The 27376-nt window shown below is 48.2% G+C and overlaps 2 protein-coding genes across 2 annotated transcripts in view; both read right to left on the bottom strand.

Annotated features, from left to right (window-relative positions):
- The window catches only part of ACADS (acyl-CoA dehydrogenase short chain), a 14223-nt gene extending 3968 nt beyond the window's left edge, over positions 1-10255 (bottom strand). The window contains exons 1-2 of the mRNA XM_017510254.2: positions 10099-10255; positions 8833-8996 (exon numbers count right to left, since the gene is read on the bottom strand). Coding sequence (XP_017365743.1) covers positions 8833-8996; positions 10099-10144 — 210 coding nt within the window. The 5' untranslated portion in view covers positions 10145-10255. The remainder of the gene's footprint in view (positions 1-8832; positions 8997-10098) is intronic.
- A 2091-nt stretch (positions 10256-12346) lies between these two features.
- UNC119B (unc-119 lipid binding chaperone B) lies at positions 12347-25037 on the bottom strand. Its single transcript, XM_017510252.2, has 5 exons — positions 24754-25037; positions 21493-21606; positions 18513-18624; positions 18210-18382; positions 12347-16090 (listed from the first exon to the last, which is right to left on the bottom strand). The coding sequence occupies exons 1-5, from the start codon at positions 24995-24997 to the stop codon at positions 15978-15980; spliced, it is 756 nt and encodes a 251-aa protein (XP_017365741.1). The 5' UTR covers positions 24998-25037; the 3' UTR covers positions 12347-15977.
- Between the last annotated feature and the right edge of the window lie 2339 nt (positions 25038-27376).

Below are 27376 nucleotides of genomic sequence, written 5' to 3'. Positions count from 1 at the left end.
CCAAAGTGAGGGGATCGCTTGAGTCCAGAAGTTCGAGACCAGCTTGGGCAACATAGCAAGACCCTGTCTCTACCAAAAACATAATGATAATAACAATAATAATAATATTACTCTCAGGCAAGTACTGTGGGAAATGTGGACTGCAACAGAACCTGCCTAACTTCAAAAAGAAACAAGTAAAAAAATATAAAAATTAGCCGGGCATGGGGGCATGTACCTGTAATCCAAGCTACTAGGGAGGCTGAGGTAGGAGAATGGCTTGAACCTGGGAGGCAGAGGTTGCAGTGAGCTGAGACTGTGCCACTGCACTCCAGCCTGGGTGACAGAGCAAGAGACTCTGTCTAAAAAAAAAAAAAAAAAAAAAAAAAAAAGCCAGGCACAGTAGCTCACACCTGTAATCCCAGCACTTTGGGAGGCCAAGGCGGGCAGATCACGAGTTCAGGAGTTTGAGGCCAGCCTGGCCAACATAGTGAAACCCTGTCTCTACTAATAATACAAAAAAATTAGCCAGGCGTGGTGGTGGGTGCCTGTAATCCCAGCTACTCCAGAGGCTGAGGCAGGAGAATCACTTGAGCCCAGAAGACCAAGGTTGCTGTGAGCCGAGATCATGCCGCTGTACTCCAGCCCAGGCAACAGTTCAAGACTCTGACTCGAAAAAAAAAAAGTATTTTATTAAGGAATGCCTCTGCTGTTAGACAATACTCTACCAAGTGGTAAAAATGCAGGTCTCCAGTTACACAGGAGGAGGCTGAGGCAGGAGAACCGCTTGAACCTGGGAGGCAGAGGTTGCTGTGAACTGAGATTGTGCCACTGCACTCCAGCCTGGGCAACAACTGTGAAAACTCCATATCAAACCAAAAAAAAACTTTAAAAGAGGGTGTGGTAGGTCAGGCCTGTAATCCCAGCACTTTGGGAGATGGAGGTAGGAGGATCACCTGAGTCCAAGAGTTTGAGAACAGCTTCACCAACATGGCGAGACCCCATCTCCACAAAAAATTATTAAAAATAAAAATATATGAGCCAGACATGGTGGTGCACACCTGCGGTCCCAGCGACCTTAAGGGCTGAAGCGTGAGGATGGCTTGAGCCCAGGTCAAGGCTGCACTCCAGCCTGGGTGACAGAGTGAGGCCCTGTCTCAAAAAACACAAAACAAAAACAAACGTGCAGATGTCCCAGACTCACGGTCAGGCCTAGGCACAAACCTCACCGAAAGCCTCTTTCTCTAGCCTTCTGGCAAAGCAGCACGAGACTGAACGAGCTCAAGCTGCCTCCCTCTGCAAACACCTCCGATCTCCCCAGACACCAAGACACGCCTTCCTCTTCACCCCCGAGCGCGTTGGTATAAAACCCTGCAATAAATGACTCAATCGCTCCATAACGCCATCTCATCCCCAGAAACACAGTGGGAACCCAAATTCCCAGAAGGAAAGTAAACAGATGACACTCCTTTAGGTTCGTTCAGTTCTTCATACTCACCTAAAATGCTTGGTCACACGTCCCGACAGGTAGCAGAATGAGGGTGACCCTGTATTCCTTACAGATGAGGGAATGCACATAGAAAGGGTGTGGGCATCAGTGGCCAGGTCTAGGCCACCAGGAGGCAAGAGAGAACCCCAGCCTCCTCCTGTCTATACAGGACTGCCTCTCTTTGGCTAACGAGACACTTCTCACTGAGCTAGAATCAAAAGTTACAGGAATTCACAATCCCCACACCCAAAGGACCTCGCTAGCGCATACCGTTGCCCACAGTTTTCACCCAGCTCCTGTCCTCCCTCCTCCAACAGTGTTTCCTTTTAAAGTGTCTACCAGCTGGGCATGTTGGCTCACACCTGGAATCCCAGCACTATGGGAGGCCGAGGCGGGTGGGTCACAAGGTCAGGAGTTCTAGATACGGTGAAACCCTGTCTCTACTAAAAATATAAAAATTAGCTGGGCATGGTGGCACATGCCTGTAATCTCAGCTACCTGGGAGGCTGAGGCAGGAGAATTGCTTGAACCTGAGAGGTAGAGGCTGCAGTGAACCGAGGTTGCACCAGTGTACTCCAGTCTGGGTATCAGAACAAGACTCCATCACAAAAAAATAATAATTCTTAAAAAATACTAAAGCATCTGCCTCTGTCTGTGAAAGGCATGGCAGTCCCACTTACTCCCACTCCCACTCTGGTGTTGAGACAGCAAATTTTAAAACAGAGGAGCACCGCCCTAGGGCAGCACCATGTGACAGCACGGCCTTCCCCACCCGATTCCTGAGCCTGGATGCAGTCACCTCACCCCATTTTATCAGTGGTGACAGGGGCTGTTTCCCAGGCTTTCTCACTCTGAAATTTCTCTCTAGATTTCAGGCAACATACTGTGGCCAGCCACAGGAACATTCTAGAAAAAAACTGGGAACAAAAGCAATAACTGGGGTCATGTGCATTTGTTACAGGGCCTCCTGAAAAAGAGACGGAGGGAGACCAGCACCGAGGGAAAGAAAAAGGGGTGGCAGGAGAGGGAGGAGATGAGATCATCAAAAAGAAGAAACCCAAAATAAAATTAAGTGCTGGCTCATGCCTGCAATCTCAGCACTTTGGGAAGCCGAGGCAGCCAGGTCACCAGAACTCAGGAGTTCAAGAGCATCCTGGCCAACATGGTGAAACCCCATCTCTACTAAAAATATAAAAATTAGCCAGGTGTGGCGGTATGTGCCTGTAGTCCCAGCTACCTGGGAGGCTCAGGCAGGAGAATTGCTTGAATCTGTGGGGCAGAGGCTGCAGTGAGCCAAGACTGCATCACTGCACTCCAGCCTGGGCAATAGAGTGAGACTTCATCTCAGAAAAAAAAAAAAATTAAAAGCAGCCAAGGGAAAAAAGCATGGGTTCGGGTTTATCCATTGTCTCTGACCGATGTAAGTTGATGGTAATTGACTAACAGCAGCCAGGCCCTCCTCAATACTTTAGTATTTTCTACAGAGAGAGGCCTGACCTTCAGCGCCATCTCAAAGGTGACCTCCTAGAGCCCCCTCCAGTGATCACTCTTGGTCCCTGGTGTCTGTCACCCAGCAACCTGGACCTGCACCCTGAGAATAGGAACAGCACTGATGAAGCTGAGGCTGGTGGTCTCCAGGCTCCCAGAGAAAATGTAAGATGGGGTAAGACCCATTTGCCAGTAGTGACAGACAAGGCAAGCCTGCAGTTACCTGATGCCTTTGTATCTGGGAAACAGTGGGTCCTTCACATATACACAATGTTTTAAGTTCCTTTTCAAACTCATTTTTAAGGCTGGCACGGTGGCTCACACCTGTAATCCCAGCACTTTGGGAGGCCGAGGCGAGCAGATTGCCTGAGCTCAGGAGTTCGAAACCAGCCTGGGCAACATGATGAAACCACGTCTCTACTAAAAGTACAAAAAATTAGCAGGGCGTGGTAGCAGATGCCTGTAGTCCCGGCTACTCAGGAGGCTGAGGCAGGAGAATCGCTTGAACCTGGGAGGCGGAGGTTGCAGTGAGCCAAGATCACACCACTATATTCCAGCCTGGATGACAGAGTGAGACTCTGTCTCAAAAACAAAACAAAACAAAACAAATTTTAAAAATTAAATTTATCTTGACTATGCCTATGTTCACTACAGCCAAAACTAGCCCGCCCATCTTCCTTCCCTCCCTTCCTTCCTTTCTTTCTTGAGACAGGGTCTTGCTCTGTCACCCAGGCTGGAGTGCAGTGGCACAATCATAGCTCACTGCAGCCTCAACCTTTTGGGCTCAAGTGATCCTCCTACCTCAGCCTCCTGAGTAGCTGGGACCATGGGCTCACGTCACCGCACCCAGATCATTTTTGTACATTTTGTAGTGATGGGGTCTACCTATGTTACCCAGGCTGGTCTTGAACTCTTGACCTCAGGTGATGCATCTGCCTTGGCCTCCCAAAGTACTGGGATTACAGGCATGAGCCACCACACCCAGCCTCACCTGATACTTTAGTTACTCAATAATAGGCTGGACGCAGTGGCTCACACCTATAGTCCCAGCACTTGGGGAGGCTGAGGTGGGCAGATTGCCTGAGCTCGGGAGTTTCAGACCAGCCGGGCAACATGGTGAAACCCCATCTCTACTAAAATACAAAAAATTAGACAGGCATGGTAGCACACACAGTCCCAGCTACTCAGGAAGCGGGGGCGGGAGAATCGCTTGAACCCCGGAGGCAGAGAGTACAGAGAGCCAAGATTGCATCACTGCACTCCAGTCTCGGTGACAGAGCGAGATTCTGTCTCCAGCAACAACAACAACAAAAAAGAAAGAACTAAGTACCTACTATAGGCTGGAGGTGGCTCAGAAGTCTCTACATGGCTCCTCTAATTACCAGGGGTCTGACTTTCCAGCAAGAAATTAAACCTGACTTTAGATTCCTCCTCTGGAAGCTGGAGATAATTGTCTACCTCACAGTGTTGTCTCGAAAATGTAACAAGGTGGGCACGTGCAGTGACTCCCACCTGTAATCTCAGTACTTCGGAAGGCTGAGGCAGGCAGACCACGACGTCAGGAGTTTGAGACCAGCCTGATCAACATGGTGAAACCCCTTCTCTACTAAAAAATAATACAAATAATTAGCTGGGTGTGGTAGCATACACCTGTAATCCCAGCTACTCAGGAGGCTGAGGCAGGAGAATTGCCTAAACCCGGGAGGTGGAGGTTGCGGTGAGCCAAAATCATGCCACTGCACTCCAGCCTGGGCGACAGAGTAAGACTCCATCTCCAAAAAAAAAAAAAAAAAAAAAAAAAAAAAAAAAAAAAAAAAAACAAAAATAAAAAAGAAAAAAAAAAAAAAAAAAAAAAAAAAAAAAAGAAAGAAAGAAAATGTAAGGAATGAAATACATCATGTTTAAGGCCAGGCACAGTGGGTCACGCCTGTAATCCGAGCATTTTGGGAGGCTGAGGCAGGTGGATCAATTGAGGTTAGGAGTTCGAGACCAGCCTGACCAATACGACAAAACCCCATCTCTACTAAAAATACAACAATTAGCCAGGCAGGGTGGTGGGCACCTGTAATCCCAGCTACTCAGGAGGCTGAGACAGGAGAATCACTTGAACCCAAGAGACAGAGGTTGCAGTGAGCCAAAATCGCGCCACTGCATACTCTAGCCTGGGTAACAAGAGTGAAACTCCGTCTCAAAAAATATATATAAATAAACAAAATATATATGTATAAGTACCAAGAATATAGTCACTCCTTAATGTTAGCTACTGATGGCAATGCCATCAGGATTTTGAAACACTGACTGTATCACTGGAATTTTGCAAACATGCCGTATGATCTATGCATGTCTAGTCTCTGACCCTCCTGCCCGCTTTTGCCCTGAATTCGCTTCTGGAACTGGGAGCACGGTGCCACACACAGTGCCAGGGATGAAAGCAAAAAGCCAACAGGTTTCAATCCTCAGTTAAGAGAAGCAAACCCTGAGGAATAACCTGTGCATCCCGTCAGCCACCCAAACCAGAGCCCAGTTTGCGTGGAACAGCAGAAAGTCCAGAAGATTGGGTCCTACTCCTCCCTAGCTCTACCGAGCCAGCACTGAACCTGAGCCAATTCATACAACTGCACCTTCGTCATCTACACAAAGAGAATAACAGCAGGACTCTTGATAATCTCATGAGATTACAGACATGGGAAAACCCCATAAAAGATAAAACAGATAGATGGGATCACGCTCTCAGACACCTTTACGTGTCTAGCAAGTCCTTACTGAGCAGTCCCCGTGGGCCACAAGGGAGTGGCAGGCTGGTGTCCTGAGGTCTTCCCTCAATACTCATTTCTGCCGTGATTTGGAGGAATATCTTGCAACTTTCCCAGCCCCAGAAAACAAGCAAGAGAGAACGAGTTCAGTGTACGCTGGCAAAAAGTCTTGCTTCTACTGTCAGCTTTCTTATGCAGAACAAATCTATGCCTGTAAATCTAGTGATAATCTGGGGAGTTACCGGAGAAATACATCAGGCAGTCTGTCATTCTGCAGGAAGAGTCCTAACACACAGCCGTGTCTCGAACAGTGGTCTTGGGGGAAGTGCCCCTACATTGCTCCTGCTTTCCTACGGCCTATCTGCTGATTTTTCTTCTACTTCTTCTTCTTTTTTTTTTTTTTGAGACAAAGTCTTGGTCTGTCACCCAAACTGGAGTGCAGTGGCGTGATCTCAGCTCACTGCAACCTCTGCCTCCCGAGTTAAAGAGATTTTCCTGCCTCAGTCTCCCAAGTAGCTGGGATTACAGGCGTCTGCCACCACGCCCAGCTAATTTTTGTGTTTTTAGGAGAGACAGGGTTTCACCATGTTGGCTGGGCTGGTCTTGAACTCCTTGAACTCCTCAAGTGATCCACCCACCTCAGCCTCCCAAAGTTCTGGGATCACAGGCATGAGCCACTGTGCTCAGCCTCTTTCTTCTACTTACAAAGATGCTGGGTTTTCTCACATCTCCATTAATGGAGCTAAAAGGTGAAGGGAGTGCCAGCCAAGGTTACTAAGAGTAACGTGTGTAGTGCTCGTGTGTGTGTGTGTGTGTGTGTGTGTGTGTGTGCACGCACACGTGCACGTGTGAAGGATGAAGGGGTAGCTAACTCTCCACAGTAGCATTCCCCACTAGAACAGACACTCCTTGCCAGCCAGCTGGACCTCTGGGACAACCAGGTGAACAGGGGATGGAGAAACGCTTTAGGGCCAGACAGCCTTGGGCTATGAATTCTAGTTCCACAGACCAATAACCCTTTGGAAAGTCACTTCACCTCCCCAGGCTTCAATTTCCTCAGCTCTAATGAAAGTAACAATAATAGTATGACTGGCTACATTTTTCAAGTACCAGGCATCATGAAATTGGCCATCTCAATCCTTGTAATCATTCCAGAAAGCAAAATGGAGACTAGATTAGGTAGGGACTTCCTTAGGATTAAATGGGCTAACACGAGTGAGTCAGATGTTAAATGTCTAATACCTGAAAGCTGCCCAACTAATTCTGGCACCCAGAATGTCACTCGCCTGCTCTGCTTGAGCTCCGGGGTACCCCACAGTCCAGCCACCAAGCCCAGCAGCACACTGAGCACACATGATGCAATAAGCTGGAAGAGTGGTCCCCAAGCGTGTAATTGGGGGCAACTCGAGAGCTCCTCAGACTGCAAAACGGGCAAGAAGGCCAGGCACGGTGGCTCACGCCTATAATCCCAACACTTTGGGAGGCCAAGGCAGGCAGACCTCCTGCGGTCAGGAGTTTGAGACCAGCCTGGCCAACAAGGCAGACCCAGTTTTTACTAAAAATACAAAAATTAAAAATAATAATAATACAAAAATTAGCCAGGTATGGTGACGCATGGCTGTAATCCCAGCTACTCGGGAGGCGGAGGTTACAGTGAGCCAAGATTGCACCACTGTACACCAGCATGGGCAACAGAGACTGTCTCAAAAAAAAATGAAAAATAAACTAAAATTAAAATCGAAAAAAAAATAGGCAAGAAGAAGAGGTCAGCAAGGTTTGACTTTTCACAAATCATTAATTAAACAACTATCTACTGAATGTTTATACCAGATGCTGGACATCTTGCTAGTCGGAGGGTACAGCAGTAACATCTTCAACACGTAACTGTAGATAGACTGAATGCAAATGGAAGAATACGGTGGCATGGGAGGGAGCATACTGATGGGAAACTCTGGTTCCCAGGGCAGAAAACAGTTCCAGCAGGCTGGGTGCAGTGGCTCACACCTGTAATCCCAGCCCTTTGGAAGGCCAAGACAGGTGGATCACCTGAGGTCAGGAGTTCGAGACCAGCCTGGCCAACGTGGAGAAACCTTTTCTCTACTGAATGTACAAAACTAGCTGGGCATGGTGGCGAGTGCCTGTAATCCCAGCTACTGGGAGCTGAGGCAGAAGAACTGCTTGAACCCAGAAAATGGAGGGTGCAGTGAGCCAAGATTGTGCCACCACATTCCAGCCTGGGCAACAGGGCGAGAGTTCATCTAAAAAAATAAGTGAATAAAAAAGAAAACAGGTCGAGCAGAAGCTCTGTAGTTGATGAGCTCCATGACCCTGGGTACATTACGTAACTCTTTCACAAGTTTGAGTCCATGGGGTACATAATAATAGTATCTTTGGCCAGCACAGTGTCTCACGCCTGTAATCCCAGCACTTTGGGAGACCGAGGCGGGTGGATCACCTGAGGTCAGGAGTTCGAGACCAGTCTGGCAACATGATGTAACAGTCTCTATTAAAAATACAAAATTATAAACTGGTTATTCTAGTTTAGACAAAAAGAAAATGGAAAAAAAGAGAAAAAATAATAATAAAAATAAAAATACAAAATTAGGCGGTGCATGCCTATAATCCCAGCTACTTGGGAGGCTGAGGCAGGAGAATCACTTGAACTTGGGAGGCGGAGGTTGCAGTGAGGTGAGATGGCACCATTGCACTCCAGCCTGAGCAACAAGTGAAACTCTCTCAAAAATAAATAAATAAATAACAAATAATAATAATAATAGTGCCTTCACCTCACAGGACCATTCTGAGGAACAGATGAGATAATCCATCTCAACAACAGTGCCCAGCGCAATGCCAAGCACCCTAAAAGCACTATGACAATTAGCACAGTGTCTGGCCCACAGTAAGCAACTGACCATCCACCGCAAATTACTGCTGTCCTGGAAGTTAAATCCTGGCTACTGGCCACACGCTGGACAAGGGAAACTTCCAGAGCATTTTCTGGGTTCCAGGTTCTGCTCTGGGGTTCCTCTACTACAGTTCGGGTGCCCCTGGCTGTCACTGCCACCACTTATCCAGGAGCAGAGGGCAGACCGCCATCATGGGCTGTTGAGGTTGCACTCTCACCTGAGCTGCTGGGAAGAGATGTTCCTTGTCCACCTGGGCTGCAATGGGAAATAATTCCTTCTCCGCAAAGTCCCGGCACGTCTGACGCAACATCTGGTGTGTCTCAGGCAGTTCCACAGACTGGTAAATGGTGTGTAACTGCCGCCAGTCTCTAGGATGGAGAGCTGTCAGCAAGGGCAGAAGTCAGTGGAAGGAGAAGGCATGAGATCTCCAAGAATACTAGTGGCCCACTGACTCAGTGGTTCTCCACCAGGGAGGATTTTGCCCTCCAAGGGACATCTGGCAATGTCTGGAGACAATTTTAGTTGTCACAACTAGAGGAGGGGAATGCTATTCGTACCCAGTGGATAGGGGTCAGGGATCCTGATGAACATCCTACGAGGCACAGGACAGTCCCCACAACAAAGAACTGTCCCCAAAGAACTGTTGGCCCAAAATGTCCACGGCTGCCACTGAAAACCCCATATTAATTGAATGCTTAGTATACTCACTAGACATTTTCATACACTCCATCCTTCAGTCCTCAATATAATGCCAATAGTAATAAGACCTCAGCTCTGTGGCCTGAGGCAAGGCTTTTAAACTTCACTGAGCCTCCTTTACTATAACAAGTGGAGGACAATAGTATTCAGCTCCTAGGAGTGGGAAGATTGAAGAGAGACTAACTAGCACTTAGCAGAGTTCTCAGTAAGGGTTCCCCTTGTAATTCAGGCCAGGCAAAGGAAGCCCTGGCCATAAGTGGCACAGTTGCTACAGCTGGAGACACATAAGATAGGAAAGGTACTGTATTAACCAGCAAGAACATTTATGGAGCACCTGTTACATGCCAGGCGCAAAGTGCTTTACACACCCTGTGATTTAATCCTCCCAACATCTCTGATTTTCCCTGTGGACATTTTACACATAGGACAAATGAGGCTGAGAGGGCTGCCTTGCCCAAGGTCACAGATGCGGATCTGATTCAATCCCAGGCCTGGCTCCGGAAGAAGGGCACACCCTGAACCCCTACTGGGGGTGTAATGAGGGGAGGGAGGTGTGGATGCAGTCGTAAGAAATGGGCGGGCGGCGGGGGTCAATCCAGGAGTAGCGGTCCGTGCCGGAGCCAGGGAGCCCTGAAGGGCCGGGCTGGGCCGACGCGAGCAGCAGCACAACTGGGGCAAAGGCCGCGCGCGCTCCTGGAGCGGGCAAAAGCCGGCGGTCAGGACCTCTGCCTGCTGGGCCAGCCGTGGGCCGCAGCCCCGCCGTGCGGAGCCCGAGCGCACTCACCTCTGCGAACAGGGCCAGAGGCCCGGGTGAGGAGTGCGACGGCCATGGGTGACAGAAAAGGTTCTGAGGTTCTCCTCCGCGACTTCCCGCAGCTAGCGCGCGGTTCCGGACTGCAGGGGCGGGACTCGGGGCAGAGGCCACGCCCCTGGGGCCGCGAGGGAGGGGCCGAGGCGCGCCCTTGCCCCGGGGGCGGGGCCACCAGTAGTCCCTCCGGAGGCGAAACACCCACGCCGTTGGTGCCCTCATTCGTTAATCAAAATGTCAACAAAACAAAGCTAAGGACAGAGCCTCGCAGAGATGCCAGAGAGGTCTTTTAAAATAAGATGGCGATCTTCGGCTTAAAACTTTGTTGGCTTTGTCGGCGGGCCCACCTCTCCTAAAATCCAATTCTATGGCTTGAAGAGCCAAGACCTGCCCTATCAGGGCCCATGTCCGCCGTTCCCTGGTTATTGTTGCTCAGCTTTATGAGGTAGCTTTTCTCTAAGACCCTTAGCTGGTTCGTGACTCGGGGCTTCTGTGATCACTGTTCCCCTTGTCTGGAATGCCCCCTCTTCATTCAGATGTCGTGGAGGCCTACCCTGACCACACCAGGCCTCCCCCATCGGCTATCTTTTGTTCTGTTTATTAAAGGCACTTTGCATCTGAAATTATCTGCTCCCCCACTTGCTCCAAGAAGCTTAAGGACTTTGTCTTGCGTTGGTGCTCAGTATTTAGGCCTCTGGCGTTGTGTTGCAAGGGAAGGAGCTTTCTTTTCCCCAGAGGATAAGGTGGGTGGTACTGCTCTCTGTTCCACTTCAGTCCTGTCGACCTCACTCCCGATTGGGGCAGAGCCACACTTTTGAGCCCTAGCATCTTCATCAGGATCGCCCTGCCCAAGAAGCTACGTTGATTTTACTTGTCCCAGAAGGGTCTTATCTTGCACAAATGTGATTCTGACTCCCATAGCGCCTGGCACCACCCACACCCTCCCAGGAACCCACACATCCCTCTAACTGCCTCTTTCCTAACACTCAGCCAGGCATCTGTTCCCAGCATTGACCTATTTGCCAAAAATTCTGTCTCTTCCTCTTGGAGGAAAGTAGAAACCTCAGTTTACCTCCTAGAGGAGAGCCAATCAAAAGATACAGCAAAGTCCTTAATGTGTTACCTTTCATTTTAAATAATGCATTTAAAAGAAAGCCTCTAAATTCTCAGTACTTTAATGAATGGCTGTCATTGGCACATGCTCTGAGGGCTTCCTCACCTTTCAGTCATCCCACCTGGTATCAGCCCTGGGTAGAAGAAACCGTGAAACAGCAGGAGAAAAGAGAGAAATAAGTGAGTTGTGTTTGTGAGCAGAGGCCAATAATAATTGCTTCAGGTGCCAAAGAGCATCTAAACCAGATTCTTATCTGAGAACTGTTTGTGACTGTAAATATGAATGTAAAATTTCATTTTAAAAGCATCCAAGTTTTCCTGTAGAGACAGAATCAGATAATGGTTGCAAGAGGCTGAGGTGGGGGAAGGGACCTGGCTGCAAACACAAGGAACTCAGGTACTTTCTGGGTGGGTATGATGGAAATGTCCTATATCATGACTGTGATGGGGTAATAAGACTATTCATTTAACAAAATGCATCAATACTCTTAAGTGAGGTGAATTTTGCTGTAGTTCAAGTATTCCTTAATAAGTCTACCTTTATGGCTGGACACAGTGGCTTACACCTGTAATCCCAGCACTTTGGGATGCTAAGGGGGGCAGGATCAGGAGTTAAGACCAGCCTGGCCAACACAGTGAAACCCTGTCTCTACTAAAAATATAGAATTAGCCAGGCATGATGGCGGGCACCTTTAGTCCCAGCTACTAGGGAGGCTGAGGCAGGAGAATCACTTGAACCCAGGAGGCGGAGGTTGCAGTCAGCCATCACTTGTGCTCTTTGCCCAGTTTGGAGTGTGATGCCACCATCATGCCACTGCACTCCAGCCTGGGCAAAAAGAGCGAAATTTTGTCAAAAAAAAAAAAGCCTACCTTTAAAACATGCATGTAAACTTTCAGTTCACAAAACCACTCACTCTGGTAAAATATAAAGCAAAAATACTAAACCTAAATTACAGTACAATTCCCTAATCACCCTAGAAGCCAGCTATACTGTAGCTAAACTACTTACAGAAGGGCCAAATAATAGCCGAAATAAGAGACACTTGGAGACCTCACCCCACACCTGCACCCCACAAGGGGAGACAAATCAGGAGACAGGATAAGGGAGACGTACTGTGAAAATCTTTCTTTTATTACTGTCTCTTGTGGCAAAATAACATTTTACACAAATAAGTCACCTAGTTTACTTTGGACACAAAGACAATAAAAACTGGAATGTGGATCTTGGGTGAAGTGGGGAGCAGGAGGAAGGACAGATCAGGTCATTGATGTTTCTTATATTCTGTAAAAAATAGATTTACAGGAAAAAAAAAAATAGACTTTTACAACTTCAATGACTTTACACAGTCCTTTGTAAAACAAGCGGTAAATCCACCTCCAGCAGATCCTTCTTCAGGCTGAGATGTTCCATGACATGGAATGTGAGTAACACATGGTTCAATGATTAGGCTCCTACATCAGGTACAGCAGCACCTTATGCCACAGGAATCCTCATGCACTGGGACAAGTCTGTCCTGTGAACTTCTGGACAGTGTCCTCACCCCCAAACCTCACTGATATCATAGTGACACTGGGCATCAGAAGAAAGTAACTTTACAGAGGGGAAAAAAGAATATGCTGGAAACCTAGCGGTGGGGCAGGACACGCTAAGGCAGGACTCACCCAGTTTGTACATTAGACACAGCCTATTAAATCCACCCCAGAATGAGTTCTACTTCAACTGAAAACATAAACTGACAATTGCCCAATCACTGCCATTTCACGAATTTCCAGTTTATGGTCAGCCCCAGATCACATTCTTCCATCCTATGTATTGCAAATCAAACAGCCCAAAGACTGAGGTGTCTTCAGGAAGTACATGCTGAAAAAATGCTTTCTCTCCAAAATAGTATTGAGCTAATACATAAGGAGACAACAGCCTACTCCAGCTCAAAACCTCTTTTACTTGTTATGTCCTCTGTTTAACTTTTAAAACATAGAATGAAATAAACTAGGATCTTCTTTGGAGAAGCTAGAAAGGCATCTTGGCCCAAAGGCTGTACAGGAAAAGAGGCCCTCTCCAGGAGACTGCAAGGCAGAGGAACAGAAGCAAGAGGGGAAGGGGTGAGGGGGCAAGCCCTGTGGCAACAGGTGGGCCTGCTATTCTGAGGAAATGTGCTCCCACCTCCTGACAGAGGGCAGGGCCCCCTATGCAGGTAGTTTTTCTTCTCCCTCCCATTTTATCACCCACAAGATAACGATTCCTTAATAACATGGCAGCCTGACTGGTTCTGTTACTTTCAGAGAAAGTATGCCTTGCAATTTTTTCTCCCCAGCTCAGGTAACAAAGAAAAGACTTGAATTTCAAACTCATCCTGGTTAACACCCCAGAGTGGGAATGCTTCTCAAGATTTCCTGAGCAGCTAGGCACAGGAACCCAGAGCCCCAGATACAGAACACCAGACTTTCAGGAGTAATAAAGCCCTGTCCTGCTGGGCATGGACCAAGCACTGTTTGCAAATGGTCTCCAGCGAGACTAAGGCAAGCTAACAAGGAAGAGGATACAGCACAACACAAGCCAGATTGCCCACCTCCTCCTTCCTCCAGGTCCTCTTCCTAGCAAAAGCAAACACTGCAGATAAGAGCTAGCCCACTAGAGTACTAGATACAGTCTGCCCAGGGGCATGTTTCCAAGACACACTCTACTGAGCAGAGCTCTGGGTAGCTCCAGAACCATATCCCAGATAATGTTCAAATATCAAATAGTAAAAACTCACCACCTGGGCCTCTGTCAAAGAGAGAAGGGACTGTTGTTAAGCTTGACAGGAACATGCAAATCCCATTTGAGGAGCCACAATGAAAAACAGAAGGTGGGGAGACAGTGCTAACTGTGCTGACATCTGCCAATGAGGAGGTGGGAACAATGGCTATGCAGCTTTTCCCAGCAGCATAAGGGACAGAGCCACACATAAGGCACCTGGATTTACAATGGACGCCAGTTCTGAGTGTGGCCGGTCTGGTGATAAGAAACCCATTCCACAGGGTGCATGATCTCTTCCCTCTCTCAGGGCTGAGTCCAATGCCAACACATGGGGGTAAGCTAAGACCTTCTCAGTGAGAAAGCTGCCAGCATGTGGCATCGCCAAGACTCTGGCCTGGTACAAAGCACTGGGTCAAGGTTCAGGGCCACTCACTCTAGAGCCCACACAGGGAGCAGCTCTGGTGGTGGATATGCAGGAACTTCTGTGGCTACGTGCTGTCTCTTTTGTCCCTGGCCCCCATACAGCTTTTCTCCCAAGCACTTTGGGACGCAGCTCTCCTGTCACAGGTACTGTTACACCTAACAGTCACTTACCAGATACCTGGGTCTTTCCTAGGGACATTCTTCTACTGATGTTAACTGGACCCTGACCACATCAATCATCTCATCAGAGGGTCGTGAAGTCTGTCCACTAAGGGTCTGAGGACAAAAGCAGCCCGCAGATGTGCAAGGGAACTTTTATGAGAAGACATCACTCTGACAGGCCACCTCAGCCTATTTCACCCTTTCTGAATACCTAAAACAATTCTAACTACAGTTTGAAGCATCAGATTGCATTATGTAGCTCTGATCCACCAGGATAGTTCCAGAAACTACTTCAGTAGAAAGGTAGATAGGAAAACCCCCCCAAAACAGAAATCTACAAAGAGCTTTGGAGGCAAATCCCCATCAAAAGCCAATCCTCCAGGCTGCGCAGTGCAGAGAAAAGTCAAATCTCTCCGTTAGAAACCTGCGGCTGATTTTTAAACATATCCTCCCAAACATAAGCCAGATTAGCCCCAGGAAGCTGATTAATACAATCACAAGTCTAACCACGTATCACATATGCTGGGAACACCAGTCATTTTATAAAACCTCCCCAAAAGAAGTCTGGAAATAAACAAAATTCAAGTCTTGCTCTCTGGCCTCAAGATACTACTGTTCTGTGAGCAGAGCTGACACGTTCTATTTCATAAGAGACTCAGAAGGGAGGAGCCAGGAGAAGCGGAGCAAGCTTATCTGTCCTCCAAAATGAGAACAGAAGGCACTGCCAGGCTGAAACCTTGGTCTATCCTCTGGAGGGCTGGCTGAGGACCCTGGAGGTGAGATGAAGCAGCAGCCTCTCCACAAAGCAGATCCTTCAGTTTGGCACATCCCCATTTCTTGGTGCCTCCACTCTTGGAGCCTTACCACCCCCGACCCTTTCAAGTTTCTTCCAGTTGGCGTAAGACTTCGCACAGACCAAGGGCAGACTGTGCTGATGGCAACTCCAGAGGGAAGAGGAGGAGCTACCTGGAAGAGGCCTACCTCTTGGCTTCCCACAGCACCCAGGAACCTCAAGAGCTGCAGACCTGCCAGTAGGCCTGGCCGGAGCCTTCTCACCAGGCACAGCTATGCCTGGAGAGACAAAGCGTTCGTCAAGACAACCAACAGGCAGCCAGAACTACAGAAAAATAAAACTTTTTTTATCTGGATTCCAGGAGCTTTATCCTAACTTTTTACTTTACTATAGTACCTCTGAGACCTAAGGGACAGGGGGGAAAAAAAGGGAAGAAAAAATACTGGGGAAGAAAACACAGCACTATTTGGCACCTCCTTTGGCACATAGGAAACTTCCACCCCAGCCTTGGCTTCCTGGGGCCAGGTTCCAGATGTGTGTTGACAAACTGCAGCTTCAATCGCCTCTGTGTGCCAGGATCTTGTGGCCGCAGCAAAGCACCTCCCCTGTCTACTCCTGCAGCACTTACTGGCCTCCGTTATAGGCATAATCAGCCTTGTTGTGCATTATCAGCTTGTTGTCAACAAAGTAGAAGCTGTCAGAGCGGGTCTCGTAAGGATTTTCAATCATCAGACGAACTGCAAGTCAGGCAAAGGGGAAAAAAAAAGCAAAGAATTATGTTTGAGTCTGCCGCACAGGGTAGGTGGCAGAAAACTTTGTATCCCCTCCAAAATAAGCCAGCACTTCAGAGTATACTCTGCCAGAATAACGATGAGGACCGAACAGAGTGAGCCAGCTCTTGACAGCTGGAGAGACCAGAGGCCCCCAAACTGAACACAATCTGCATTTCAACATAAGGACGCAATCAGCTCTCCACCATGGCCTCCTCCGTCATCGCCAGCCTGGATTTTTCAGCTAAGACGCCAGGGAAATGTGCTCACCCTCTTGCTAACATGGACCCCTCCAACCTATTTACTCAGTGCTCCCAGCTGACTGAAGCAAGCCCTGACCTCTGGTCAATGGCCCACCTCTGGATATTCCAGTCCAAATTCAGAAATCTGAGCCTCACTATGCCCACCTCCCACAAGCACCCCTGACAACCCAAGGAATCCTAGGTGGGAATGAGCGCAGGGAACACAGGGCAGGTAGCCTTCTCTGGAGACCTTTTGGATATTAACTCGCAAATGATCCAGCAATAGGTCTGCTTGTCTTGGAATCTAAATTGAAGTCTTCCGTTTGTTCAGGCAATTGCCCAGACCTCTTTAACCATACTGGAGGGTAAAGATAATTAATAGTCACTACAGCTGATCAGTTTTGAGTTAATGATTACATGGCATTTTAAGTCCCCTGGAGGAAGTGCTGTTATTCATCACAGTTCTCGAAAAGTGAAACTGATTTTTTAAAGTTCTTTGATCCCACCAATGCCAAAACTATTTGGTTTATATGCAGAATATTGCCCTCCAAGCTGATTTGGCTTCATGGGTAAAACTTGTAACACTATACATAATCTTTTCTTGCAAGTATGTACATATTCCAGCCAGCTTGGGGAGAGGGGTTCAAGTCAGAATCAGATGCTGTCATCAACACACTGCCCCACATCTCAGCAATCCTCATTTTACCTGGGAACTGCACTGCCACACACGTATAGGGTACATGGCTTTCAGAATTTGACAATTCTTAAGGAACTGGGATTCTGAGAGGACCAATCAGTGGATCCTCCCCAACAAGGCAACTGAAGGCATCACTAGTCACAGGATTCCATTCGCACCCTCATAAATGCCCTGAATTTTCCCTAACTATTCCCAGAGGATGCTAACCTGAGATGGCTAGGGCAAAGTCACAGAAATTGACAAGGCCTGGGGATGGGGTGTCACAGGCCTCCTTTTATCTCCCTTAGGCACTGTCTTCCCACAGGAGGCATCTAAAAGAAGGGCCTGTATTATTAAAACCTTCAGGCTGGGCACGGTGCCTCACACCTGTAATTCCAGTGCTTTGGGAGGTTGAGGCGGGCGAATCATGAGTTCAGTTCGAGACCAGCCTGACCAACATGGTGAATGCCTGTCTCTACTAAAAATACAAAAATTTAGCCAGGCATGCTAGCAGGCACCTGTAATCCCAGCTCCTCAGGAGACTGAGGCAGGAGAATCACTTGACGGAGGAGGTGGAGGTTGCAGTGAGCCAAGGCTGTGCCACTGCACTCCAGCCTGGGCAACAGAGCCAGACTCTGTCTCAAAAAAAAAAAGCGGGGGGCCAAGCACAGTGGCGCACACCTCTAATCCCAGCACTTTGGGAGGCTGAGGTGGGCAGATCACGAGGTCGAGTTCGAGACCAGCCCGGTCAACATAGTGAAACCCTGTCTCTACTAAGAATACAAAAATTAGCTGGGCATGGTGGCGCATGCCTGTAATCCCAGCTACTTGGGAGGCTGAGGCAGGAGAATCGCTTGAACCTGGGAGGCAAAGGTTGGAGTGAGCCGAGATCGCACCACTGCACTCCAGCCTGGGCAATAGAGTGAGACTCGTCTCAAATTAAAAAAAAAAAACAAAAAACCTTCATTGCTCCCATACAAGCAGAGTCAGACTTTGAAACAGGAGCCAGGAGCAATAGGAAATGAGAAGCCTGAGGTCAAATGACTAGATACGCATCATGTCACCACTGCCATGTGACAAAGCCTGGGCACTTGACCAGGTGGGTTTCAAGGTTTATTCCTTGTAGCCCTCAGAATCAAGAATGCTGTAAGAGTCAGGGGATACATACTGACATCCTCCGAAAGCTGGGGAAACTCATAGATATGTTCACAAGTGTTCCTACTGCTGGGGATGCAGAAGCCAAAATCAAAGTCAAAGTTTTTCAGCAAGTGTTCCCGGAAATAGTGCCGTTCGATCATCCGGAAGTTTGACACAGGTTTGTCTCCCACTGTGAACTCCACCCTGGAAAATAAATCTCTGTGAGCCCGAATTTGTCTCCTCCCACCTCTAAAGCCAACCCAAAACCCAACCGAAAACATTCTTCTCTGTGAACAAACAGAATGCTCTTCCCTCAGGTAGCAATGGCACTCACGTAGCCCCGACCGTCCGGAGGCGGAGAAATGCCGGTGTGAACTGGTAACGAACAAAACGTCCTGCACTGTTGTCTACGTCTCCACCTCCTTCCTCCTCATCCTCCTCCTGGTCTGAAAGAGCACACAGAATCTTCAGTGCACTGTCTCGGCATTCTCAATCCAAGAGTTCTACCCGCAGTACCAACAGCACAATGGCAACCAGTTCCCAGTAATCACACCAACAAGAAGGATGGCCAACGTTTATTGCGCACTTGCTATATGTCAGGACACTTGCCACAGGGCAGACTCATAACAACACTGCAAGGTGTTACTATCTCCATTTTACAGATCAGGAAGCTCAAGTTCAGAGAAGTCAGGTAACATGTCTGAAGTCCCTCAAACGGTAAGAGGAAGGAACAGGGATTTAAATCCAGGTCCATCTGACTCAAGGGTTGTTCTCCAACACTAAGTTGTTAGCCTTTTTTTTAAAAAAAAAAATAATTTGGGGGCTTATGCCATAACCTAAGGGTGAAGGCTGAAACACAAGCTGGGATCAGGGCACCTGACATGGTCTATATTATACACTCTAGGTCTGTAGCTGACCAAGTTGAAGCGCCTGCCACTAACCTAAAAGAATGAGACTACAAAAGTTGACACTTGTCGGCCAGGCATGGTGGGCTCATGTCTGTAATCCCAGAACTTTGGAAAGCTGAGGCAGGCAAATCACCTGAGGTCAGGAGTTCGAGACCAGCCTGGCCAACATGGTAAAACCCATCTCTACTAAAAATATAAAAATTAACCAGGCATGGTGGTGGGCGTCTGTAATCCCAGCTACTCAGGAGGCTGAGGCAGGAGCTGCAGTGAGCCATGGGGGCACCATTGCACTCCAGCCTGGGCAACAAGAGTGAAACTCTGTCTCAAAAAAAAAAAAAAAAAAAAAGTTGACACGTATCAAAAAGTTCTTCCAATGAATATAAAGATTTCTGGCAGACATGCAAAGATAAATCACTAGAAATACTTTTGTTATTTAAGTAGAAGACACTGACCTACAGCCTTGGGATACTGGAGTTCCTTGACTGATGTCTATTTCTAGGCCATATCAGACCTAACCCTTACCACCTGGGAAAGGGTGAAGCAGATGTGGGGGCCCCTACAAGGTTAATGCTGGTCTCCGGTTTAGTCCATTCCTGAACCCAGGAGATGAAAGATTTGTAAAATGAATCAGAGAACAAGCATTCTAATATGAATAGGGGTTAGTACCCACCAGTGTCCAGTGAGGATATTTTCTCCAGGTCTAAGCTGTACATGAGTACAACATAAGAGAAGTCTTTTTCAGCATCAAACATCTCTGCCTTTGACAACCCCAAGAGCGACTGGGCAACCAGGCTGAGTAGGGGTTCACACCCAGAGACTCTAGAACCCTGGCTCCAACAATAGACTGAGAGAGCAAATCTTGGGGATTCAAGTTCATCAGAACAAGTGCTGCAGGAAGGTACTGATTTCAGTGTGAGGATATTCTTTTTTATATTTTATTTATTGACTTATTTTAAGATAGGGTCTCACTCTGCCAACCTTGCTGAAGTGCAATGGAGTAATCACAGCTCACTGAAGCCTTGATCTCCCAGGCTCAAGCAGCCTCCTGAGTAGTGGGATCACAGGAATGTGCCACGAAGCCTGGCTAATTTTTTGGTATTTTTTGTAGAGATGGGGTTTCACCATGTTGCCCAGGCTGGTCTCAAACTCCTGGGGCTCAAGTGACCTGCCAGCCTCAGCCCCCCAAAGTGCTGGAATTACAGGCATGATCCACCGCACCCAGCCTCAACGTGGGGATAGTCAAGTGAATCAAGATCCTTAAATGTAAAAACTAGAGAGACTGAACATCAAGATACTTTACAGTATCTTCAGTTGAATGAACTTCTTGGAAACGTTCTGTCTTATACTGAAATGACAACTCTGAATCTAATCCAAACCCACAAACCTGTAGTAGGCCTGGAGTCCTTGAAATGTCCCAGGTACTGGGATATGTGGCTTAGGAATGAGAACACCACAGACCCAGGAAACTAGCTGGTCCTGATCTGACCATCCCAATAAAAAACTACCCACAAGCTTGAGCCTTTAGGAGCACTAGTCAGTATTAGATTATGAAAGCATAAATACCACCAGGTAGGGGTAAAATCAGGGCCTTATCAAATTTGCAGGCTCTTTCTGAGTGGCAAATCAGACGAGATACACTTATTAAAATAAGTTTACAAACCCCGCTGACATTACTGGTATCTGTACCAGTGTTCTAACAAATGACTAGCTCCAGGGGGCGCTAAACCTCCAATGAGGTGCTCCAAAGGTTTCCGTGGTCCCCTGGCCAGAATGAATCACCCTGACACTGTATCACAAGCCCGGCAAGCGGCTGCTGGAGGCAAATTTAAGGAACTCCAAGTAGTTGAGTTCCTGGGTCTGTTCCTTCAGAAAATGGTCAAGATTAAAATCCAAACCAGGACTTATTGGGAAATCCATGGCACTATGTAAAGGAGAGTGAGAAGATGGCTCAAACTGCCTCATGTCTGGACTGGAATCTTTCCTATCACCCTCCAAGAGGGCTCTAGGCTCAGGTGAGTTTTCCTCATTATAGCTTAATTTCAAGGATTTCTCTCCCAATTAGAGGCAACATGATAAGATGAACAAGCACAGGACCTTAGGCAAGTGCTGCTTGGGGATTCTAGGCCTCAGATCCTTCGCTGTAAAATGGAGATAACAGTAACTCCTCACAGGTGTGAGGATTACATACACTGATGTGCAGAAAAATGTGGAACACAGTGACCAGCAGAGACATTCAACAAGCATCAGCCTCTGAACGCAGCTTCAAACCAGGCCATGGGAAGAAGTCATAGAAGTGGGACACAGTGGAGTCCAAAAAACAGGATACAGTGGCACACAAAGATTTGAGTTTCAAAGACCTTTGGCTCGAAACCAATGTCTAGTGGTCACTACAACATTGAGGCCTACCTGAAACGCAAGGTTTGGCGATCTCAAAAAGCACTGTCCCTGTCTCCAAATCTCGAATTTTGAAGCGGGTGAAATCAATACTGTAGATGTTGTCTTCAGGTTTACATAAATAATCTGAAAATGAGAGAGAGAGAAACCAATACTGTTAAATAATCCTCCAAAACTACCATTTTTTTAATTCTCAAGTTTTGAAGCAAACTCAGATTTTTTCTTACCCAATACACTTAAAATACTCCCAAAAACTTTCTCTTGTGTTATCGTTAGCAGAAGTCATATAAACAGAATTAGGGGATCCAACAAAGAAAAAAAAGAACAAGGACTTGCTTTGGATGAAAACTTACAAAACTGTTAGAACTAGGATAGAAGGCTGGGTGCAGAGGCTCATGCCTGTAATCCCAGCACTTTGGGAAGCCAAGAAGGGCAGATCATGAGGTCAGTTCAAGAAAGCCTGGCCAATACGGTGAAACCTTGTCTTTACTAAAAATACGAAAATTAGCCAGGCATGGCGGCGTACACCCAGCTACTTGGGAGGCTGAGGCAGAACAATCGATTGAACCCAGGAGGCGGAGGTTGCAGTGAGCAGAGAACGCACCACTGCACTCCAGCCTGGGCAACAGAGCGAGACTGTCTCAAAAAAAGAAAGAAAGAAACTAGGATAGAAAAGGGGGATTTCTTTGGAAACACCTAAAAATCTTTCATTATCTATCAAGTTGGATATCACAACAGGGCAGAACTTTGTATGGAATTCCAATCTAAAACATTTAAACTGACTTAGCAGATAATACAGTGCTAGTTTGCCAACTGTCAGTGTAAGAGAGCCGAGATCAGCAAATTTTTCTGTAAAGAGCCAGATTCTAAATAATTTAGGCTTTGCTGCCACATGGTCTCTGTCACAACTACTCAACTCTGTCACTGTAGCCACACATCCACAGACAACACGCAAATGAATGACTGTGGCTATATTCCAATAAAACTGTATTTATGGACACTGACATATGAATTTTACATAACCACGTGTTACAAGATTTTAAAGTTTTTTTCAACCACTTAAAAATGTACAAATCTTTCTTAGTTTGTGGGCTACACAAAATCATACAGTAGACCATACATATCCAGGCAACAGGATAAAGCTGCTGGTGAAGGCATTAGGCCCAAATAAGTAGATGTAACAACCTGAGCAGCTAATTCAAATAATACTGATCACAGCAAATTTCACTGATTTCTTTCCAGGATGATTCCAGATAGCACCTTTTCCACAACTCATTTTGATGCTTTATCTTTTATAGCCTGAGCTAGTTGTTTTCGTGTTTTACAAGTAAGTTGTCTTTTTTATTTTTTTTATTTTGGACACAGAGTCATGCTCTGTCGCCCAGGCTGGAGTGCAATGGCATCATTTCTGCTCACTTTGCCTCCTGGGTTTGATTCTCCTCCTCCCAAGTAGCTAGGAGTACAGGTGCGTGCCACCATGCCTGGCTAATTTTTGTATTTTTAGTAGAGACGGGGTTTCACCATGTTGGTCAGGCTGGTCTTGAACTCCTGACCTCGTGATCCACGTGCCTCAACCTACCAGAGTGTCCAGACTACAGGTGTGAGCCACCGCACCCAGCCACAAGTTGTCTCTTTAGTAAGATAGCAAGAGAACTTATTATTCTGTAACTGCTAAAAAGGCTAACATTGGCTTTGCACTCTTAGAGAGTACTCAAATAACCTGCTTGATAGAATGAACAAGACTTTAAGATGAGTAACAAAGAGGCTGCCAGGCTCTGACCTGTGGCTTTCTCCAAGAAGCTGCAGAGGTGGGTCTGGACAATGACCAACAATCCCAAGCCCCCAAACAGGACCCGAGTGCTCACTGAGAATGCTGCTTAGGGCCAGGAACAGAATACCCTAACTCACCTTTGATGGCAGGAGAGGGCATGAGGTTACCAAGACCAGGTGCTGAGCACTGTGTACTTTCAGAGCTCCAAATGAAAACTGGTTCAGATAAAAAAGCTTTTTCGAACTGTTGCAATAAAACTGAATAGCAAGAATGTCTAAAGGTACGTTCACGACTGCTAAAGACAGTCCCAACCCAAACAGTGCTAGGAAATGGGGGCATCCAAATACCTAGAATCAAATTAAAACTCTTTGAGATGAGAATTCCGTTTCGCGCAGGTGGACCAAAACTTCCATCCAAACTACTAGAGCTGCCATCAGCAACTTGGGGTGCACCTGAGCAGCCCTGGGCTGACTGGTATAGCAATTCAGACACCACGGCGGCCTTCGATTATCAGGGAATGCTGCCGCCGCCACAGGGTTAGGAGACTGAAGGGCGGGAGTAATGGGCAGGGCAAGATAGGCTTGTGACTGCACACTCCGGTTGGGGGGGGGGGTGGGGAGTGGCCGCAAGAGAAAAGACGTCAAGTCAGGGATTAGCTTGGCAGAGAACAAAAAACGGGAGGTCACCCAGGGCAGGGACTGGGCAATATTTTTCTTCCCACCCATCCTCCTATCAATGAAAAAGCTTAGGATGGTTGCCTTTTGTGCAGGAAACGCATTTCTGAAACCCTGAAATCATTTAATTCACGAGAATAAATGTCAAAAGCAGGATTCACATGTCGGAGTTTGTACACAAACTGAAACTTTATTTTTTGTTTTAATGTGGCACAGTTTTAAATGGGCAGGAAATGCCACGACCATGTGTTGTGGGTAAGAACCCACCTGCACACTAAGGCGCAAGGCTTCGGACCCAAAGAGGGAGGGAGGCACGGCAGGCTGCAACGGGGGAGGGCGGCAATGGGGCCGGGGCGGAGGAGGCAGGTAGGGCTTCTGGCCTGCCAGGGAGCTGCAGAGCTGGGGCAGACCGGCTGGGGGCGCCTGGCTGAACGGGAACTTCGCGGATGGCCGGGGTTCCAGACTGGGGGTCCAGGGGCCCACTTATTAGGGGACCTCGGCTCCCGGCCGGCTCAGGAGGAGCCGGTTCAGCTGACCCGGGCCCTCTACCCAAACAGGTCCGGCCGACCTGGGGAACCGACCGGCTGAGGGGCATCCTAGCGTGGCTGGACTCACAGGAACGCGGTCAAGTCCAGGAGAGCCCTTCCCCACCAGAGCTACGTGAGGGTGGCAGGGGCAGACCACGGCCGGCGGGGCAGCGGGAGGCGCGGCCTGACCGGCCGAGGGGGTCTGGGGAAACTCCTGCGCCTGTCGAGCGGCCGGATCCGCGGAAAGCTCCAGGAGCTGGGGCCCGGCGCGAGGGGAGGGCGCGGCCCGCGCGGCACTCACTCTCGGTGACCCGGCTGAGGCGCAGGACGTGCTCGGGCCGGATGGTGTCCAGCGCCAGCAGCTCCTGCTCCGTGACCGCTGCCCCGACGCCGTCATCGGCCGCGTGGTGGGACGCCTGCCGCCGCGCCTTCAGACGGTTCAGGACGCCGCCTCCCGCCTTTTTCTTCTCTTCCTTGCCAGCCACCAGCCCCCCGGGCCCAGCTGCCGACGCCGCGGCAGCAGCCTTCGGGTTCAACCCGCTCATCGCTCCGCCGCCAAGATGGCCGCCGCCTCCACAGCGCGGTAACTATGGAGAGCGGGGGCGGGGCCCAGGGCCTGGCGGCACCGGGGGAACGAGGCCCCGGGGCGGGAGTGGGCGGGGCCCGGGGCGGGGCGGGGCCCGGGGACGGGGCATCGGCTCTGCCCCAACTTTGGTCCTGCCAGGTAGAGGGCCTAAGGTTGCCTGGTCGCCCACGAGCTTTAAATGTATATGTTACGGTCAAATGAATTTACGTCATATAAACTTTCCTCCTCATCCTCCTCCTGTTCTGAACGAGCACACTGAATCTTCAGTGCACCATCTAGGCATTCTCAATCCAAGAGTTCTACCAGCAGTACCAACAGCACAATGGCAACCAGTTCCCAATAATCACACCAACAACAATGGCCAGTGTTTACTGTGCACTCGCTATATGGCAGGACACTTGCTATAGGGCAGACTCCTCACAACAAACCCTGCGAGGTATTACCATCTCCATTTTACAGATCAGGAAGCTCAAGTTCAGAGAAGTCAGGTAACATGTCTGAAGTCCGTCTAACAGTAAGAGGAGGGAACAGGGATTTGAATCCAGGTCCATCTGACTCAAGGCCTGTTCTTCAACATTAAGCTATTAGTGGACAATGCATGTTAAGAAAATGTTTATTGGCCGGGCGCGGTGGCTCACGCCTGTAATTCCAGCACTTTGGGAGGCCGAGGCGGGTGGATCACGAGGTCAAGAGATCGAGACCATCCTCGTCAACATGGTGAAACCCCGTCTCTACTAAAAATACAAAAAAATTAGCTGGGCATGGTGGCGCGTGCCTGTAATCCCAGCTACTCAGGAGGCTGAGGCAGGAGAATTGCCCGAACCCAGGAGGCGGAGGTTGCGGTGAGCCGAGATCGCGCCATTGCACTCCAGCCTGGGTAACAAGAGCGAAACTCCGTCTCAAAAAAAAATAAAATGTTTATTAATATATTTAGCATAGAAGGTAAGTTAAAATGGTGCTTGTTATGCAAAGGCAGCTTCAAGACAAACTTTCCAATGAGATTGCCATCCCTAAGCCCTACTGTGCCAGGCCCTGGGCTAGACATTGAGCTAGGTTACAGGAGATGTAAGAGGGCAGGAATTGGGTCTGCCTCACCCCTGAATTCCCAGCAGTTCGGCTAATGCCTGACACAGGGTAGGTGCTCAGTAATGGCTGAAGGACAGCCTGAACAGTATCCCACTATGGAGGAGCTCCCACTTTTGATATAATTCATTATGTGACCCTTCCTCTTCACAAGGCAGGTTAGTATGAACTGGAAGACAAACTAGCTCATTGCACTGTAAGAGATGCAGCAATGGTGCCAGGAATATACACAGGAGTGGTTTATTCTAATCTGGATGTAAGAGTCTGAAGGGTTGGGAAGATTTCACAGAGGCAACATCTGCACTGAGCCTTGGAAGTTAGCCATGACTTCACCAGCTGGCCAGAAGTGGGTCAACAGGGGAATGTGGTCTACCCTCTTCCACTCCAAGGGGTACCTTCTCTAGGGATTCTAGATCTGCACTGTTCTGTGTTGGAGGCCTGGACCTGACTGATGCAGCGTGTCTGCTAGGTCTGATGTCACTTCTCAGCCAGGTTAGAGTAAAATTGCAACCCTCCCCCAGTGCCTCCAGACGTTCTTCTCAGGCCTTGCTTGCTGAGTCCCTCTCACCAAAGCCACCAGAACAGGCCTCTCTTGGTTCCTGGACAAAGTCCAAACTTGACCCCACCCCAGCCACCCAGCTGTATGGCACAGTGTATGGCCAAATTCCTACCCAAATGCTGTACTGTCTTTGAGAGATTAGCATATGGTGGCATTTAACAAACTGTTCAGGGAGGTTTTTTTTTTGAGACGGAGTCTCACTCTGTTGCCCAGGCTGGAGCGCAGCGGTGCAATCTCAGCTCACTGCAACCTCCGCCTCCCAGGTTCAAGCAATTCTCAGGGAGATTTTAATAAATGTGTACAAAGAATTAAAGTCTTTCCTTTTGCAAACAACTCTTTCAAAACCACTCAACAGAGAGTGGTTACTGAAGAATTTCCAGAACTTTTAATATGCTACTTGATTGTGAGTGGCCAAGAGGGTGGTTTAGCATGTGGCCATTTCCCATATACTTGTTCATGGAAGCTTTATTCTCAGAGCAACAAGACTAGTTAGGTGGACCCTGGCTTTTCTCTTTCTAGGGATGATGGCAAATGTAACCTCTTCACCTGCAAGTCCACATCCAGGAATTTACCCTACATGCATGCACAGAGATTTATAATATTGACAATTTATAATAAATTACATTTGTATCCATTCATGTTGCACAGAGCTGTTTTAAAAAATGAGATATATATATATATTAGTATGGAAAGATA

This window comes from Cebus imitator, unplaced genomic scaffold, assembly GCF_001604975.1.
Source record: "Cebus imitator isolate Cc_AM_T3 unplaced genomic scaffold, Cebus_imitator-1.0 Scaffold434, whole genome shotgun sequence".
In the NCBI taxonomy this organism is placed as follows: Eukaryota; Metazoa; Chordata; class Mammalia; order Primates; family Cebidae; genus Cebus; species Cebus imitator.
This window is presented reverse-complemented; position numbering and strand designations above follow the sequence as displayed.